General features: G+C 35.0%; 3 protein-coding genes and 1 pseudogene across 3 annotated transcripts; 2 read left to right on the top strand and 2 right to left on the bottom strand.

Annotated features, from left to right (window-relative positions):
- The first annotated feature begins 2,427 nt into the window (after positions 1 to 2,427).
- Positions 2,428 to 4,806, top strand: LOC131624721 (uncharacterized; annotated as a pseudogene).
- A 127-nt stretch (positions 4,807 to 4,933) lies between these two features.
- Positions 4,934 to 7,251, top strand: LOC131624722 (uncharacterized). Its single transcript, XM_058895641.1, has 5 exons — positions 4,934 to 6,058; positions 6,149 to 6,331; positions 6,459 to 6,548; positions 6,647 to 6,734; positions 6,823 to 7,251. The coding sequence occupies exons 1-5, from the start codon at positions 6,042 to 6,044 to the stop codon at positions 6,976 to 6,978; spliced, it is 534 nt and encodes a 177-aa protein (XP_058751624.1). The 5' UTR covers positions 4,934 to 6,041; the 3' UTR covers positions 6,979 to 7,251.
- Positions 7,252 to 8,988: 1,737 nt separating this feature from the next.
- Positions 8,989 to 14,076, bottom strand: LOC131624727 (uncharacterized). The gene is made up of 10 exons (XM_058895648.1): positions 13,578 to 14,076; positions 13,050 to 13,491; positions 12,048 to 12,964; positions 11,623 to 11,958; positions 11,412 to 11,490; positions 10,756 to 11,354; positions 10,435 to 10,653; positions 9,478 to 10,335; positions 9,134 to 9,406; positions 8,989 to 9,005 (listed from the first exon to the last, which is right to left on the bottom strand). The coding sequence occupies exons 1-10, from the start codon at positions 14,074 to 14,076 to the stop codon at positions 8,989 to 8,991; spliced, it is 4,239 nt and encodes a 1,412-aa protein (XP_058751631.1).
- A 2,023-nt stretch (positions 14,077 to 16,099) lies between these two features.
- Positions 16,100 to 18,340, bottom strand: LOC131624726 (uncharacterized). The gene is made up of 10 exons (XM_058895647.1): positions 18,220 to 18,340; positions 18,042 to 18,132; positions 17,809 to 17,965; positions 17,660 to 17,718; positions 17,341 to 17,461; positions 17,089 to 17,259; positions 16,951 to 16,992; positions 16,809 to 16,868; positions 16,613 to 16,728; positions 16,100 to 16,172 (listed from the first exon to the last, which is right to left on the bottom strand). The coding sequence occupies exons 1-10, from the start codon at positions 18,338 to 18,340 to the stop codon at positions 16,100 to 16,102; spliced, it is 1,011 nt and encodes a 336-aa protein (XP_058751630.1).
- Positions 18,341 to 19,031: the final 691 nt, after the last annotated feature.

The raw sequence follows: 19,031 nt of genomic DNA, 5'->3' as shown, positions 1-19,031 counted from the left end.
TAGTCCCTCTACAAATATTTTTTTAAACCGATTTTTTTTTTACTTTTGAACCGTGACTGGACCACCAGTGAAGACCCATTTTAGTTCCTCGCAAAAAAGGGAAAGTCCAAATTAGTCCCTGAGGAAAAATAGGTCTCTATTTAATCTCTTACAAAATTTAACTGAGTCATGTTAGTCCCTCTTTTAATATTTTTTTCAAACAATTTTTTTCGTATTTTTAAACTATGACTAGACTTGACAAGATAGACCTACTTTCAGAAATTGAGTACGGGTCAGAAGTTGAGTTCCTTTGCACATGGTCTTTAGAGTCTAAGTTTCCACTAGAAGCTGGGTTCCCTAGATGTGAGACATTAAAATCTTATCATTCAGAATTTGAGTAATCATATTCTGATCTTTCAGAATTTAAGTCTCAAGCTTCTCTTCATAATTCCAATCAGAATCAAAGTCCAGTAAATTCTTTGACTAATGATCCTGCACACTTGAATATATGTTAGTGCACCTAATTGTTCATTAAATACTTTGTTATCATCAAAACCTAAGTGATATGATATAAACCAATTTTCTTCCAACATACCATGTGTATTATTTTTGGCACAAGTATTATTTACAAAAGAAAGAAATTATCCTAAATCACCTTAGTAACAAAACTAAACCTTCCTAAAAGATCATTAACAACTAAAACAATAACGACACCTAATACACAAGAATACATAACAACAAAAACCATAATCACCCACCCATAAGTCTGATAATAAACCAAACAAAGAAAAGAACGTCGTGGTATCGCGATGATTTATCTATAATCCCTTCATAAGTAATTTCAATTCAACAGTCGTAAAATAGGAGTCCAGTCACAATTTTAAAAAAATTGATTTGAAAAAAATACTAAAAGAGGGACTAACATGGTTTGATTAAATTTTGTAAGGGATTAAATATAGACTTTTTTTCTTAAGGACTAATTTGGACTCTTCCTTTTTTGCGAGGGACTAAAATGAGTCTTTATTAGCAGTCCAGTCACAGTTCAAAAGTAAGAAAAAAACCGATTTTAAAAAAATGTTAGTTGAGGGACTAACATGGCTCAGTTAAATTTTGTAAGGGATTTAATAGGGACTTTAAATTTCTCAGGGACCAATCTGACCTCTATAGTTTTGTGAGGGACTAAAATGGGACTTCACTCTAAAATAAATCTATTTCGACTAAGTGTTTAAATTCTTGTTTAGTATAATTGGCTATATCTAATTTATGTGTCTAATTTGTTATAACTAAAAAAAATTATTAATAAATGATTTATGTATTAGAGTTTAATGCTAATTTTTGGTATTATTAGAAACTAACTGTTTCGGTAGATATTATTTCACTATTTTGCTCATATTAAGAAAAATCAAAATAAAAGGAAAGTTTATGATAGTCATCTTTTTAGGGTCTTATTATTGTTATTAATATAAAATAATATTATTTAACTATAATTATTAATATATTTATTATTGCTGTCATTACTATTTTCATTAGTTATTATTTGCCAAGAGGTCAAGAAACAAAAATGACAAGAGAGTAAAAGTGGCCGTGGAAATGGGATCATATCATTCTGTTTGCATCAAATTTTCATGAAGTCTCTAATCAATTTCAAATCCTCTACAATCCGCTGGTTTAACTCGGCATGAGATCAAATCTTCAATATTTAAATTATAATATAAACCACATCATAGCAGATTGTATCTTTCCAAATATATCAAACATAAAGCCTCAAGCTCACAAATCAGAATCCAATCATTGAAATAAAGCGCATTCAAAACTTTCTTAACATGAAAAGCAAGACATTAATCAAATTCAATGCTCTTTTCCATTATAAAAACACACTGAGATTTATCAGAAAGGGGGACCGCAAAAACAACCTACAGAATATTGACACCAAACGTTCACCATCTCCAATCCCATTCATCACTTCCCTAACCTCTAACCATGAACCAGGGGCGGATCCATAGTGAGTAAGGGTGTGGCTATAGCCACACCAGTTTTTTTACTTTTTTTTATATAGTATATATAATATTTAGTTAAACTAAAATTAAGTTAATTTATAAATTAAAAAATACTACAACACACCAATTCACTTTTCTCTCTCTTAATATCTTTACTTTCTTTCTCTCTCTCACACCATAACTTCTTTTTCTCTTTTTCTCAAACCCCACCATTTCTCATATTTGTCTCTTATTCTCATATTTCTTAATCCAAAATTTCATTATTTTCTTCTCCAATTTGTTCACTTGACTTGGTTGCATTTATTTGTGTGTGATTGAAAATCAAAGGTAAAGTGGGTATTTCAAATTTCCCTCATTCTTTTCTCCTTTTTGAGTTGAACCCTAAACCCCCCAATTTATTAAAAATACCAACTTTCTTAATTTCTCATGAATTATTTTCTTTCTAATCATTTGGTTTCATTGTTCTCTTTATAGGATGAAGAAATTTTTTCCGGTACTCTCTAGAGACAAAGCTACTTCTTCGACTAATGTAGAAGCATCGGAAACTCAATATTCAAGTGAGAATATCAAAGTTGTTGATTATGAATTGTTGGAAACAGATCCGGGAATTAGGCCTCCAATTTCAAGCTATCATCCCGACATCCAAAATGAGGTAAGGAAAGCTTATTTAAAAATAGGCCGTCATCAACCTCCTCACAATTTCGTTTACCCTTGGTCTATTCAAGGTAAACAAAAGCGTCGATTTTGCAAAAATTGGTTTGATTTGTATGATTGGATTGATTATAGTGAATATAAGGACCTAGTGTTTTGTTTTCCATGTTTTTTGTTTAAAAATGTTTCTAAGTATGGGGGATCACTTTGTGGGAGACAGTTTTGGTGATTGGAAGAATGCTCAAAGGTTGGCTAATCATGCTACTTCTTCCAATAGTCATGTTGATTGTGTGCATATGGGTTATGCTCTCATGAATCCAAACCAAAGTATTAAGGCCTTGTTTGTTAATCAAACTAAGCAAATGAATGCCGAATATCGTGTTCGTGTAAACACATCCCTTGTAGCTACTAAGTTTCTTTTGAGGTGTGGCATGCCATTTAGAGGGAGTGACGAGTCTCTTAACTCTTTATTTAAGGGGCCATTTCTTGAGTTGGTGGATACTTTAAAGGAAATCAACCCGGAGATAGCTAGTGTAATTAATTGTGCTCCGGGAAATAACCTTATGACTTCCCCTAAGATTCAAAAGGATCTTGCCGCTGCTTGTGCATGTGAAATAACTCAACAAATTATATGTGATATTGCGGATGATGTGTTTTGTGTTTTGATTGATGAATCTGGTGATGTTGCTGGTAAAGAACAAATGGTTGTTGTTATTCGCTATGTTAATAATGAAGATTTGGTAAAAGAAAGGTTTCTTGGCATTGTAAGTTTTAAAGAAATAAGTGCTAAGTCACTTAAGGAGGCACTTGAGAAGTTGTTGTCTATTAATGGCTTGAGTATATCTAGCATTAGGGGCAAAGGTATGACGGAGCTAGCAATATGAGAGGTAAGTTTGGTGGTTTGAGAACTTTACTCCAAAATGAGAATCCATCTGCTTATTATGTGCATTGTTTCTCCCATCAACTTCAATTGGCACTTGTTGCATGTGCTAAGACTCACAAAGATGTAAGTGGGTTTTTCGGTAAAGTCAATATGCGTGTTAATTTCATTCGATCTTCTAATAAGAGACAAGAATTACTTCGGGACAAACAAGTAGCTCAGTTTGCTAAATTGATTGAAGAGGGCCAAATAGAAACTGGTAGTGGGTTAAACCAAGAATCATCTATTGCTAGAGCGGGTGACACTCGTTGGGGTTCCCACTTTAGGACTCTCACTAGCTTGATGACTTTGTATGGTGCCATTATTGGGTTACTTGAAGAAGTTGGAAATGATACGTCATTTGAAAAATATGGTGAAACCATGCTTTTGTTAGATGTGCTTCAATCATTTGATTTTATCTTCATGTTATATATGATGGTTGAGATTTTAGGTTTTACAAATGATTTGAGTGTAGCGTTACAAAAGCGTGATCAAGATCTTTTGAATGCTTTGTCACTTGTCAATGCTACCAAACAAGAATTACAAGAAATGAGGAATGATGGATGGGAAGAGCTTATATCTAAGGTTATGGAAATTTGCAATAAGCTTGACATTGATGTGCCTGACATGGATGCATCATATGTGCAAGGGAAGAAACCTAGGCGACATGCTACAACTTCTAGTGTTTCTAATTTGCATCATTATAAGCATGATTGTTTGTTTAATGTTTTAGATTTGCAGTTGCACGAGCTCAATGCTAGGTTTGATGAAGAGAATACTGAACTTTTAGAATGTGTTTCATGTTTGAGTCCTTCATCGTCATTTGCAGCTTTTGATGTGAAAAAGTTATTAAGGATGGTTGAACTTTATCCAAATGTTTTTGTGGATGTGCCGAAAGTGGTGATGCGACATCAACTTCAAAATTATGTTAGAAATGTTCGATGTGATCCAAAATTTACAAATTTAAAAGGAATTTCAGATCTTTGTGCAAAACTTGTCGAAACAAATAAGTGCAACACATTTGATATGGTTTATAAGCTTCTGAAATTGGCTTTAGTCTTGCCGGTAGCAACTGCAAGTGTGTAACGTGTTTTTTCAGCTATGAAGTTTGTGAAGAGTCAATTATGTAACAAAATGAGTGATCAGTGGTTAAATGACCACCTTGTAACTTTTATAGAAAAAGATGTTCTTGGAACAATTAACAATGATGTTATTTTAGCTCATTTTCAGGAAATAAATGATAGACGATTTTCATTGTAATATATTGCATTAAACAATATTATTATTCATTTTTAATGTGATTTAGTTCTTACTTTCGCCACACCAATATATATTGTCTGGATCCGCCCCTGCCATGAACCTGTAAATTTCAACCTCTACCTCCATAAACAAGCCTTCATTACGAACAAATTCGAAAAAGAAACATAACCATGCTTAAATCTTTCAAACGACGGGAAGCAATAAAACAAAAACCAATAATACAAATTGCATAGATTTTCTTATTTTTTTTCAGATCTGACCAAAAGAAGGAAGGAAGAAGTCAGATTCGAATACGCCTGAGATACCCACAGTTCACGCCAAGGAACTGCCGCTACACTGCGCTACAACAACCCGTTGCGGCTTCTGATCAGAACCTCGCAGCTTCAAGCCGTCGCCGGAATCGCGACCCATGGCGACCAACTTCCGTCCGCCCCTCGTCAGGTATAGTTTTCTGTTCCTTCTATGTGTTGTACCGAAAATGTTGATAATGTTTGTTTCACTTTTAATTTGAAAACTGGAAAGAGATGGGAGATTCGTAAAAAGAGAGTAAAATGTGTTTTGGTGCGTGGCTAGTCTGCAGTATATGTTGGCTCTATTTTCTTTTTTTTTTTAATTTATTTATTATAATAATATACCATGTGTCATGTTTCTATTAGAAGGGAGTATATACTGAAAAAGTCAATTTCCTCTTGAGGAATTTTATCAAATTCTGTTTGTTGTTTTAAAAAAAAAAAGAAATTATAAAAATAAATAGAGTAAAAAATTGGTGGCCGAGCAACCCCTATTTGGCTTCTTTTTAGTATTAACTAGTGTCTTACCCGTGCGTTCGCACGGGTACCCGTCGGTCTTGCGCATTGGATTTTAGGGCACTTTAATAAAATAGGGAAAATAAATATATATGTGTAAGTTCATATAATAAGGTAAAATATTTTAAATAGGTTAAAAATACATGTTGGGCCTTATAGTTGGTTAATATATCTAAGTTAATAGGACATTAAAGTTTATTGGGGCTTAGATGGTTAGCCTTGGTGCAGAAAACCTATTTTTATTGTTAGACCTAATATGTTAATAGGCCCACAAAAGAATCCTATTATTGTTATTGTTACATAACGTTGCATTTAAAATTAAAGAAACGTTGGATTCATAACTCTTCAACGTGTTGGCAATCAAAGAGTCTGTCTTTGGCATTGTTGGTGTAAGAAACGCAGGGTTCGGTGATAAGTGTGAAGATCAAAATGTCGCAGCCAAGAAGGTATGTGCATGTGTTACTGCTTATGTTGTTTGCAGAGTTTATTATAAGATATTCATCCATTTAAAGGTCGCAATGTTGTTTTGATTACAGTTCACCCGATCGGTTGGAGTTGCAAACTCCATGGAAGCGGCTCACAGTTGAGAGGATACTGAGTGGGTCACATGAGAATGAGGATGTTATGGAGGAATGGAAGAAACAACATGAAAGATTGAATCGTGTCGAAGATGCCGGTAAAGTTTCTGTAGAGGCTGCCAGGGTTGTTGAAAATAAAAGGTAATCTTATAGTTTAATTTTTTTTTTTGCATTGAATTCCATTTAACCTCCACAAAATTGAATGTGTTTCCGGAATAATGTGTTACAACTTAGTTTAATAAATAGTTTGTATGTTATTGTGTTGAAGGGATGATGGAGATGGGATAGGAAGTTCTAAGGGATTATCAGATACTGCTGATTTGAATGAATACATAATGATATCTTCTGATAGTGAGAGGTAAAGTTTATTTATAAGTGATAGGGAATATATTATAGTTATAGGTATATTGATGCTGTTGTGTTGGCATTGTGCTGTAAATGTGGTGTTAATTTCAGGGAAATGAGTCCTATACAGGAGGAGTTCGAAGAAGCGTACTGGACTCGTGAAGTTCATGATGTAAAGAAGTTTTGCTCAAATGTTATGGTAAGCAGTGTTCAAAGTCTATAGTTGTTGGCACAATGGTGTTATACACATAAGTAATGTAACTGATATTGTATGTTAATGAGTGCAGCATATTCCTGCAGAAATAGTAGAGAAATGTGGACTTGCTGGAATGTCAGAGATTACCCTCAATGATGTGGACAACGGGTACCCATATGAGTGCAATGTGAAGAAGAGGCCAAAAAAAATGAAACATATTTGTATGGAGAATGGTTTGACTATGTAAGGGCAGCTGAATTGAAAGAAGGTGATAAAGTGCACTTTGTGATTTATTACCCGCCAGTGTTAGATATTATGGTAACAGTGGAGCGCAGTGGTGATCGTTGATAGAGCTGTTGGTTAGGCAATGTTTGTGGTGGATGTATATGGCCGTTTTTTGGCAGTTTGGTTTGTATGGGAATTATCGTTTTGTTTTTTTGTTGTAATGGTGGATGTGAACAAAGATTAACAATTATGGCACTATGTATGGTTTTAAATTAAATATTATCAATTTTGGTTGTAAGTTTCATCGAATGTGCCAAATCTGCCATGGTTTTATATTCAAAATTGATTACCATTCTGTTTTTAAATTAAGTATTGTATATTATAAGTATTGAACAGGATATCTATCAAAATTGATCAGAATAGGGTGCCTAATTTCATTATTGTTGGTATAAGTAGGGGTATGGCTCCTGTAAATGGTAGGCTATTAAATCTAAATGGTGAACATACAACAATGGACTTATGAATAGTTGAAAATTCAATTTAATAGTATATGTCAAATAGTACTACGATAATATTAAATGGTTATAAAATAGTTGTAATGTGTTATATTATATTGGGATGTGAAAGATCAATTGGGTTATGGGCAGTTAATGTTTTTCGTGAGGAGTTTAAATAAAACGAAAACTGTTTTGAAGTGATGTAAATGCAAAGAAGACTAATTGAACAATTGCATTGAATTCTATTGGACGGTGGAAAAGTTGCAGGTATGTGAAGAGTCCATTTAGAGTGTTATATAAGTAATGTGTAGGAAGTTTGAAAGCACTAAAAACTGAAGCATTCATCATTACTCTGCAACCAATAGTGTAAGCTGCGAACTTCTGAAAAGATGGAAAGAAGAGTTGATCAAGCAATGAGAGGTAAAGGTAAACATATCATTTGAAAGTTTGCTCTGTTACATTTTGAATTTAAAAGTTATATATGGTTGCATGCAGGCGAAGAAAACTCGGTGAACCAAATGGCTGTGGGGAAAGCTGTCACTTCTGATAACTCTGTGTATGTTTGAATTAGCTTATGTTGAGTATACGTTTTATGCTTGAATTTAGAATGTTTGATAACACATTTATTTATTGACCATGTTGTTTGTTTGGATTATGTTTCAGATGCCATGAACCGGATGGTGAGGATGTTAGTTGCCATGCAGAGCAGCCTGCTAAGTTACAATATTGTATCTGGAAGCAAGATATGGCCAATGGGAAGATGGCTCAGTCATGTCTTCTTGTAAGTTATTATTCGTTTTAAGCTTATTGTCTTTCCCTATCAGTTAATGGGATTATCTAATGTTGTTTTATATTAATATTGCAGGAAATTCCTGAGCATTTTGTGGCAAGTCGCTGGCTCCATGGAGCAAGGTTTGTAGATTTGGTTGACTGGGAAAGAGAAGTCAGGTATGAATGTGAAGTTCATCATACCGAAAAGGGTCATATGTTCTTAGGGCGTGGTTGGTACAAATTTGCCAAGGAAAGGTGCCTGCTTGATGGAGACTCTATGGGCTTCAGCGTTAAGGATCCCGTCAGCAAGGAGATACTTGTAACAATGTTGAAAAATTGAAAATGATGTAAAAGTTTGTTATAAGTATCTATCTCTTTAACTTTTTGTAATTCTCTGGTGGACTTAGGTCCACCTTTATATTAATATATAAGATTTTGGTATTTAGATGTTATGCTATAAATATATTATTTCTGTTACTTGCATTGCTAATATGCTGTTAGTAATATATATTACTGCTGTTACTTGCAATACTAATATGCCGTTAGTAATATATATTATCGCTGTTACAGATTTACTGTGATTAATTTTTAAAACTTAGACATTGTTAAAAACTTCTTTATACACAACATTTGTAGTTTTCCCCCTGAATTTCTTTTCTTCATCATGTATCAGTATTTTGATTCCCTTTTTTGTTGTTACTCTTGACAATGCGACATAAATCTGGCCATGTGTGAATACATCTTTTGGTAAGTACAACCCAACGTTATCCAATGACTGTCCCTGTGATTTGTTGATTGTCATAAAATAGGAAACTATAATAGGGAATTGTCTCCTATTCAGTTTGAATGGCCATGGTGATTGGGATGGTGACATGTCCATTCGAGGTATGTAAACCAAATTTCCCAAACCTTTACCACCCATTATTGAAGCCTCGAGTACATGGGCTGCCATCTTTGTTATACACAGCCTTGTGCCGTTACACAAACCTTCAGATTGATCTATATTTCTCATGAGCATTATAGGTGTCCCAACCTTTAGTTTTAAGTGATGGTTTGGCAAACCTGATGTTCGGAGGGAACTTAGAAATTCTGGCGTGAGGATATCAACTACTGTTGGGTCATGAATCTCAGACTTGTCAACTGAATTTGCATTGTAGTAGTCACGAATCTCTCCATTGTTGACTGAACAGAATTAGTAAAAGCATAAAATAGATTAATATAATCCATTAAATTATATATTTTTGTTGCTTAACCTAGCATCAAGTTAAGTATATGGTCATTGATCTGATCAATAATCTCCAGTGTAGAGGCAAGTATCGCTCGACTTTTAAGGTAATCAACACATTGGAAATTATTTATGAAATCAGGGTATGTGGTATTGACAATGGCCACAATTGGATCATCGAATTCTATTATCAGAATATCAGGTGGTATGTTAATTTCGGCTGTGCCGTCATTAGGCTCAGATATTTGGCCCTCTGCTATTCTTAAAAGCCAATCTAAAAACTGTGTTATCTCATTTTTGTCAGTCTGTGTTGATCCTGTTTGTAGCCGCATGTTTCTTGTCAATGTTAATACCTCAACTGAATGCCATATGTAAGATGCATTTATGGCACAGTGTGCAATATCGGAACAACTGCCTCTGGGGACGACAGGTAAAATCTGTCTGAAATTGCCCCCGAAATCAACAACCTTTCCACCGAATACATCAGTTGAATTTTTGTCTGCACTCATAACATCTTTCAAAGTTCTGTCAAGCGATTCTATTGCATACTTATGCGCCATTGGTGCCTCATCCCATATTATAAGCTTTGTCTGTCGTAACATGTCTGCAACATCATCGTTGAATTCAAACTTGCAAGTAGAATTGTCCATAGTTGGTACTGGTATCCTGAACTTTGAATGTGCAGTTCTACCTCCTGGAAGTAACAATGATGCTATACCGCTAGTTGCAACAGTTAAACATATATCGTGTTTTGATCTTAAAGCGGCTGCGAGTGTTCTCCACATATATGTTTTTCCGGTACCACCATAACCATGAAGGAAGAAAATGGCATGTTTCTGAGACTCCACAGCGTGGATGATTTTTTCATAAATACCTCTTTGCTCACCTTAGGAACATAATATTGAGAGTAGAATGGTGTTAAAATAATTGATTCATAGAATTTCAAAGCGTAAAATAAAATGAATTTAATTGACGCAATAGTTACCTGTAAGAGCAGCAAACAGATTTTCTAATTCTGAGTTCATTGACGCTGTATCATAGTTACGCTCATCATATATGAGCCTGTTTCCCAACTGTTCAAGAACATAAGCATCCGGATATGGAATAGGACTAAAATCCTTTAGTGTCCTTCTATTTGCTTGAAGCAGTTTCTCAATTTCTATTAAAGTCAAATTTTGTAACTCTTCTCGTGTGAGGACCAATTCTGCATTGATATGAGAAATTGAGTTATAATACTGTTGGTAAGTCATCTGTAGGTTGTTATTAAGAAATTGTTTTGTTTGCTATTTTATTATGTCTAACAAACCTGGATTTGCAGCCAATGCTCTTTGTGTATGTAAGACACCATCAGATAATAGGAGCCAAGTTTGTTCCCAAACATGTGCAGGGCGATTAACAGCACCAGACAAAAGCATGATAACAAACAGTTTTCGAAGAAAATGACCAGTCCCCCAATGACTTGCCTCCTTTATAGCAGCTATGTATTCTTTGTCGTCTTCAAGAAATCCCATTGCAAAGCATGCATCTCTGAATGTATCATACTGAATGTTATCCACGGTCCTGATTTCCTCATATGTTGTTGGTCCTTTTGCCACCGTCAACATCATGCGCAGGTAAAACAGTTCACCAGTTGTTGGCAGAACCCATATGAGACGTCCAATGGTGAAGCCTTTTTTCTGCGGTTTCCATTCTCTCTGTTTTTTGTGATAAACAAACTTTGAGACAAATTGACCATAAGTTAACGTTTGTGCCTCTTCATATTTAGCATTTGCCACCAACCATGCAGTAAACATTGATTCAGTCACACTTGCAGTTTCCAGCACATTTTCCATGCGTGCATAATCTGTATAGTATATAGGTTTCTCCTCAACCAAATGATAGAACATACGTTCCACAGCTGGTTTTCTGCCATGAATATTGTAAGAGTAAATGTGCCAGCATGCTTCACTGGGAGAGACATACCTGCAGTTGAGATATTGTTGGATTTCATCAACAGGTTGATTGCTATTTGTTGAAACTGCTGCTGTTATTCTGTCATAGCCTTTATTGATATATTTGAAAAGATATTTTATGGAAGTACTATGATTACACCATTCCATGTTTATATGTGCCTGGTATTTCATAAGAAATCTGGTGTTATATGGAACCACATGTCTGTTGTCCAAGGTGATACCATTTTTTTCAATAGTGAAGGTTTTTGATCTTCTCCTATACAGTGGATATCCCTCTGCATCAACAATAGTGTGTTCAATAAACTTTTTGGGATAGTATTTAGAACATCGTCCATTCTTCATACATTGTGAGGTCACGCGCGCAAGGCCACAGGGTCCATGCATCATATGTGCCTTAACCAATTTGTATAAATTGGGATGAACAGTCGGGTCGGGAATTTCAGCAGAAATGATCTTGTCTATGTCAGATGGTGTTGGGTATTTGCTCTGAGGGTGTAGGAATATCAAAATGTGAGCATGTGACAATCCCCGCTTTTGGAATTCAATGGTGTACATATCTATTAAATTGAAAGTTAGTTTGATGTAATATTTCGGTACTACACAGACACATGATTGAAAAGTAGTATAATTAAATGAAACAACTTACATGCAATCACTTTTCCAACGACATGGTGTTTTGTAATATCATCCATGAGGGTATCAAACTTTATTTTGAAAACTTTTGAAATGATATCTGGCCTATCATGGGGTTGTAGACCTGTGCCTGACAATGCTCTTTTAATTTCAGGCCAATTTGGGTTGCAGGTAGAAGTAACAAATAAATCAGGGAATCCCAATTGACTTGAAATGGCCATACCGTCAAAATATAGTTGATCCATATATCTTTTGCTACCAACAAATGTTGATGGCAGAACAACTCGTTTTCCTCGCTTTTGGTGTTCATTTCTTGTATCGCCATCAGTTTGAGCGCTCAAATTATTATATTTGCCCACTCTTAATTTCGATCGATTATCTCTCAACCAATTCAGTCGTTCGGATTCCATCATAGCATAGCCGTCGACTAAGAATTGTTGAAATAGGCGTCTTGAGTAAAGTAGTGTTTTTGCCTCTTTGCGACGTTGTTTTAACCGGTAAGAAAACCAATCCTTAATGCTTTGACGGTTTCTCCTAGTGACCTCAGTTTCATGGCGATATCTGTGCATTATATTTTTCCTGTAACCATCTTCGCCATAAGGAAATATAAGAGGATACTGATAAGCCAAATATGCTGGGTGAAACTCATCTATTCGTTGCAAACCACCATTGCGGCGCTGAATTAAGATGTCCCTTTTATCAGCAGAATCAATGTCTCCCACAATGAGTGTAGCCACTTCTGAGACAGTAGGTTTGTTGTAAACACGGCCATCTTCGGATCTATCAGAAATAAGCCTGAGTTTTAAATCTGTGAAAGAATTTGTCCTTAAAACATCCCTTGCCATTCTAAAAGCTTTGGCATGAACATTGTGCTCATCTAACATCATCTTGAGCTTATTGACAACCGGTCGCTCGATGCCTTTGTTGTCCCTGTTTATTTTTCGCAGCCATGAATAAATAGTTTAACAAAATATTTTTATAAAACAATTGTGTAATTTTGTCTGAGCAAGCTTACTTGAAACATTTTATTCTGTGTTCAACTTCATTGTCCGTGTCATAGATGTATAATTGAGCATATTGCGGAGGTTGCCCTGTTTCTGGCAGTAGTGTACCAATTCGATGACAGGTCTGACCCTGCAGTCTCAAAGTAGGGGGTCCTCCTCTTTTAGAGTATGTTGTGTCGAACTTCATTCCAGGGGAAGTGAATGAGAACATTGCGTTGTATGTTCGTATGTTAGCCTGGTAGTTTTTACTATCTGAATATGTTTTATTAAATAGAAGATCTTGCAACACCTGTGGAGGTTGTTCAAGGAACGGAAGAACAATTTTTCCTCCATGGCAGCAACGATAAAAGCGAGGAGTTGCTGTAATTTTGTGTCTATTCACTTTTTCTTGGTACCACATACATGCTTGGCAGTGTGCGCATTCATAACTTTGATCGCCAATATCGTAATATTCTGAAAGAAGAAAGCACAATACTGAATATGTCTATTAACAGAAGAAGTGTACATCATTTGGTTATCAGTGTATGATATGGAAATACCTTGAAGATGGGCCTCCTGTAATTGTGTCGGGTCTGAATCTTCGTCAGAGTCGGAACTATTAGAAGAATTTAAATTATTGTCAGAGTTGGAGTCATCATTGTCTTGATAATGAGATTCAACAGACATATTATGATTTGAGGTAGATGGGTGTTCCATGGACTGACTTGACATATTATAATTTGAAGTAGATGCATGATCCATGTTCTGACTTTGACTAACAATGTTGTTTGTATTTTGAACCCTACTAACTTCAGTATTGAACAAATTTCTCAATCTTTTTCTGTTATCCAAGATTATCTTCCTTCTCTTTCTAGCCATAGCCGTTTCAATAGTGGTTTCATATGTTACAGAGGATGTAAAATTATGATTTAAATGGGAAGTGAGGTTGCTTGATCTGACACGGTGTCGATAATCCCTCTTTGCTTTAAGAATAAGCTTTCTCCTCTTTCTTGCAATGGATGTTTGAGGAGCAGTGTTTTTAACAACATCTGTTACCATCACAAACACAAAAGTAGGATGAATAATAATACTACAAATAAGATTGATTTGTATAGATTTATGCACACAATATGATATGTATAGCATGCTACTTCATGGTTTTGAATACTAAAAGTTTACAGTTTCTAATTGAAGGGGAATTGGTGGGTTCAAATGTCATGAATGCAGTGTTGATTTTAATTTTTCTTTCATACTTGAATATATATGAAGTTGGAACTGAATATGAATAGAATGATGGTTATAGATTTAAATTACCACTTATCCCTCCCTTATAACTGTTGTGTGTGTTAAATGTATTTAATTTAATCTATACAGGTTATTTATAATATTTTATTTGATGGATGTGTTACTATTTTAAAAAGACTTTAAGTAAAAACTAATATTATAAGTAAATAGAAACTGAATAGTTAACCCACTTTCTGCATGTACCAAGTACTTGTTTCCTATTGCACTGAATAGAAGTTTAGCATTGCAACTGCCTGCGGTTAGGGTTTTCGACAATGGCATCTTCACACGGTGGTCCTTCTGTGCGGATTCCCTCTGATGATGAAAATGATTTCAGGTATGAGGAGATAATTTTATTTCACCTTTGCTTTGCCGTACAAAATAGGGTATATTGATATACAAAATATGGTAGTGTGGTAATAACAGTTAACAGCATTTAGTGATGGGTGTAGTATCAATATAGTTTAATGTTGTATTATGTGTGATATTTGTCAAGAAATCAAATGCGACTGAATGACTATTGTGGTTTTTTATTGTGGGATTATATAGTTAGTTTTTGTTTTATCCAGTCTGTGTATAGCCCGTGGTTGCTCGGTATATAACTATTGCTTAGTAAAGAATGCTTCATATGCGGTTTGTTTTTAATCCATATTTGATGTTGGAACAGCGATGATCAGGCAATGGAAATCATAGAAGAATTGGTAAAGGAAACAGGGTACGATCCTAAGGTGGAAAGAAAACGCAGGAATAAACAGCGCAATGTCGCCCCTGGTCGTGCTGTGTCGAATGTTGATGTTGTCACACAAAATAGCGCAAGTGTTAAAAGCAATCCCAATGCAGGACCTATAAAGATAAAAGAGGAATCAACAGACATTGACACAAATGAAATCAAAGTTTCTGAAGTTGGTGAACCAAGTGGATCAAAAGAGGGTAAGAAACAAAAGGGTAAAGTGGTGAAAAAAGCAAAGGTGGGTACAGACATTACTGTAGACAGTTCTACAGGGGCTCAAAATTTTTTCTGGAACACCCATGTTATAAATGCTAAATCTACACAACATAATGTAATGGTAAGGAGATATTTGAATATGAGCATCATGTTATTAAAAATGTAAATAGTATATATTGTTATTAGTTACCTTATTTCCTGTATGCAGCATTTCCCTAAGGAAATCGCCAAAAGATGCCTCCGTCGCTTTCAAGATGAAATCAACTTGCTGGATGTGAGGACGAAGAACATTGTTACCTGTCAGGTTCACAAAGCTAACAGAAAGGGAATACCCCAGCCATATGAAAAGTACATGGCCTTGGGATGGTACGAATTCGCCAAATCTCTTAACCTGCGTAATGGGGATACAATAGAGTGGAGTATGTTGCGATTCTCTCCGTATATCTATGTCAAGGTTGAAAGACAATGAAGAAACTGCTGCTATTAGCAAACCGTGTACTATACCTGAATTTTAATGGTTATATTATATGTTGGGAATGTTATTTTGGTACATTGTGTTATATATATTCTGCCACATGTTATTTTGTAAGCACTTTATCCAAAATGGGAACACAGTAATATTGTGACCATTAGAAGATCTAATGTATAATCGTTTTCGGGACAAATTTTTTAAGTTCTCCTATTATATTCTATTAATCCGCTCTGATATGCTGTTAGTTAAAATGAAATCTGTCCCATAATATTGTATCAACATTATACTAAGATCAGACATAAAATTATTTATTGATAGTTAACATAGTCAAATGTTAAAAGTTCCGGTGTTTGTTTGTGAGGCACAATCAATGTTTTAGTTTACAATGTAATGACAGAAAGCTTAGATTTTGCTAATCCAAACAAACCATTCTTTGCGACATCATTATTGTAACTACATGCAGTAGAATATTCATTAGTATATCACGGTCAATTTCGGACTTTCTATTGTAAGGTTTATATCGTCAAAATAATAAAAAAGCAGCACCCCGTTATAAGAAGTATAGTTAAAATGGAATGTTTGATATATGTTCAAAAAGAATCAAAATAATTAATAATAGTATATATATAATATGTAGTTGAATTTGAATCATTTGAATATAATAAGACACACAAACCATAGATAATTCTTAAATCAGAATGAACATAACAGAAGCACATAGCCAGTATTCATGCACTAATTATTACAGAAAATGAAATCACACACATGATTAAAAGCAAAGGAAACTAACATTCAGTTTTTATAACAAACACCTAAGCAAAACACACACGAAATAAAAATAGATCTAATCAATCTTCTCCATTTTAATTATCTTCTTCAGCTTGTTTGATGACAGTTCTCCATCATGTAATCCGTCCAAATCAGTGGATTCACTTGATGCAGCAGGAAGATGCCTCTTACCACCAGGTGTGACATCATCAGGCTTGTGCTCATATGTAATTTCCAGGTCCTGCAATGCCACAATGAAGACTATTAGTTAGGAATATTGATATAAATGTAAGTAGGTAAGTGTGTTGCAGTGAGACTTACTGTAACCAATTCACAGTCTTCATTGGCATCTGTTTTAGCCTCATCAACACTCTCTTTAATCTATATATTGTTAAACACAGTTTTCAGTATAATATAATCACAGGAAAAGTAAAAAAATGCATACGCAGTTTAAAATTTCTACCTCCAGAGTCTCAGGTACGACAGTTTGGATTGGAATAGGTTCCTTGAGAATTTACCAAAGAAAAACAAAATCAGGCAAAAAATTGTTATAATATGAAGTCCTCTTTTATAAAACAAATGTCAGTTTATTAGAGCTGACCTCGTCTGTTCCCCATTTTTCCTTAAGTTGCTGGATAATAGGATCATTTTTTATAATCATAACGACGGAACAGTTCTTCCAGCGTGGATGCCACTTAACCTTCATAGCCATTTCCAACTTCAACAACTGATCAAGTGCTAACGGAAAGTCCAATGGATAAGTAATTCCACCCTATTTAAACAACTGACCATATTAGTGTACACAGAGTATCGGAAAGTACATTCTAATTCGTCTGCACAATATAAATATAACCTGAATCATAGTGTTACGAAGTTGGGATGCAGATAAACCCAACAGCATTTCACATTCTCTGTTCCAGAAGACAAAATTGCAGCTTTTGCCCCCATGAGTAACCTCAATCTCAATCTTATACCTGAACATCATAAGAAGTCGTTCCGTTAAAAAAGCAGACAACATAGAAACATCACAAACATGACAGAAACAACATATATTAGGTGAGAACAACTAAAACCTAAGGACTTCAGCCATGGTTTCATGACCAGCTTCACACTCAAAGGGGGGGTTGTCCCCACGCGCTATAGATTGACACATATGACAGGCACGATAGTACCATCCAAACGGAGATGCTACTAATAATTTTGTTGTAGCGACAGTAGCACAAAATGTAACCTGGACAAATAGCCGCCAAAATCAGAAATATGTGACGCACTAAACGATGAGGTTATAATTATGATAATATAGGAAAATCAAAAGACATACATCCGGAAGTTGAATAATCTCAGCAATAGGCAAAACAACAGCCTTTGAGAACAATTTTTGCACAGGAGTCAGCTGTTGATTTTCAGAACTTTGGGAGGAATATTGGGAATTCCCTTCGAGTTGTTCAGGCAGGGTTACCCTGCTCTCCTCAGGCATTCTGCAGAGCATGGATCATTATCAAATTCATACATGGAAAAAATAATTGCACAAAATGGATGACACTATCAACATACCTATCAATAAAGTCTTTCATGACAGGAAAATCAGCATCAACACATAAAAGGGTCACATTGTAGGTGTTTGTCACAGACAGAGGATACTTTCCTGCAAATTCAAATTATACCTTGTCAATATATTTATCACAGATTTTGTAGTTTTAGTATTAATTTAAAAAATAAGTCATGGAATAACCTTCTTCCTTCACTTTGGCATACTGAAGCAACAGAACTGTAGGGAGTGATGCAGCAACCTTAACTTTGTTAAACTTGATGAACTGATCCGCGTATGATTCCCACAGAGTACAGTTCAACATGTTATTGCTAAACCATGATCACAACACATTAAGATATATAACATGATTCATATATCAGGGAGTCTAATGTATAAAAAAAATAAACCTGTGGTCACACAACATCATGCTAATTTGCTGCTTCTTTGCACCTGACTCAGTCTGTGCATAACCAATACTATCCACCATTCCAACGACATCTGAAATAAATTTATTAATTTCACACGGCTAACATGCATCAAAACATGAGATAATAAAACAACCAAAAACCATACTCACGAATCAGAACATGTTTGTCAAACCTCCCTGTTATGATGTCCGAAAAACTTGTAAATAAAATCGATTTCGGGGGTATCTCATGTTTGTCTTCATCAAGAACAGACGTTCCAGCAGTAAACTTTATCATATATTTGTGTCCCGATGTCCTGAACGCCAGAACATAAGGCACCACCTTAAAATTAGATACAGTATAAGTATGCCCTAATAAGCATTTTTCGGTGAACACCGACACATGCGGTGCTGGAACAACAGCATGAATATCATCTCCCTGCGGCAGAAACCAAAAAATGATTCAAACTATACAAACATAGGTAAATGATAAACATACTGAAACATAAACAGGGTAATCACCAATTTGTCAACAAAGATCATTTCAAAATGTTCCTTGTTGTTGGAGACAACATTCCATCTGTGGTGAATCCTAACAACAATCTTC

This window comes from Vicia villosa, unplaced genomic scaffold, assembly GCF_029867415.1.
Source record: "Vicia villosa cultivar HV-30 ecotype Madison, WI unplaced genomic scaffold, Vvil1.0 ctg.000150F_1_1_1, whole genome shotgun sequence".
Taxonomy (NCBI): domain Eukaryota; kingdom Viridiplantae; phylum Streptophyta; class Magnoliopsida; order Fabales; family Fabaceae; genus Vicia; species Vicia villosa.
The sequence above is the reverse complement of the archived record's forward strand: the minus strand, read 5'-3'. Positions and strand labels throughout refer to the sequence as shown.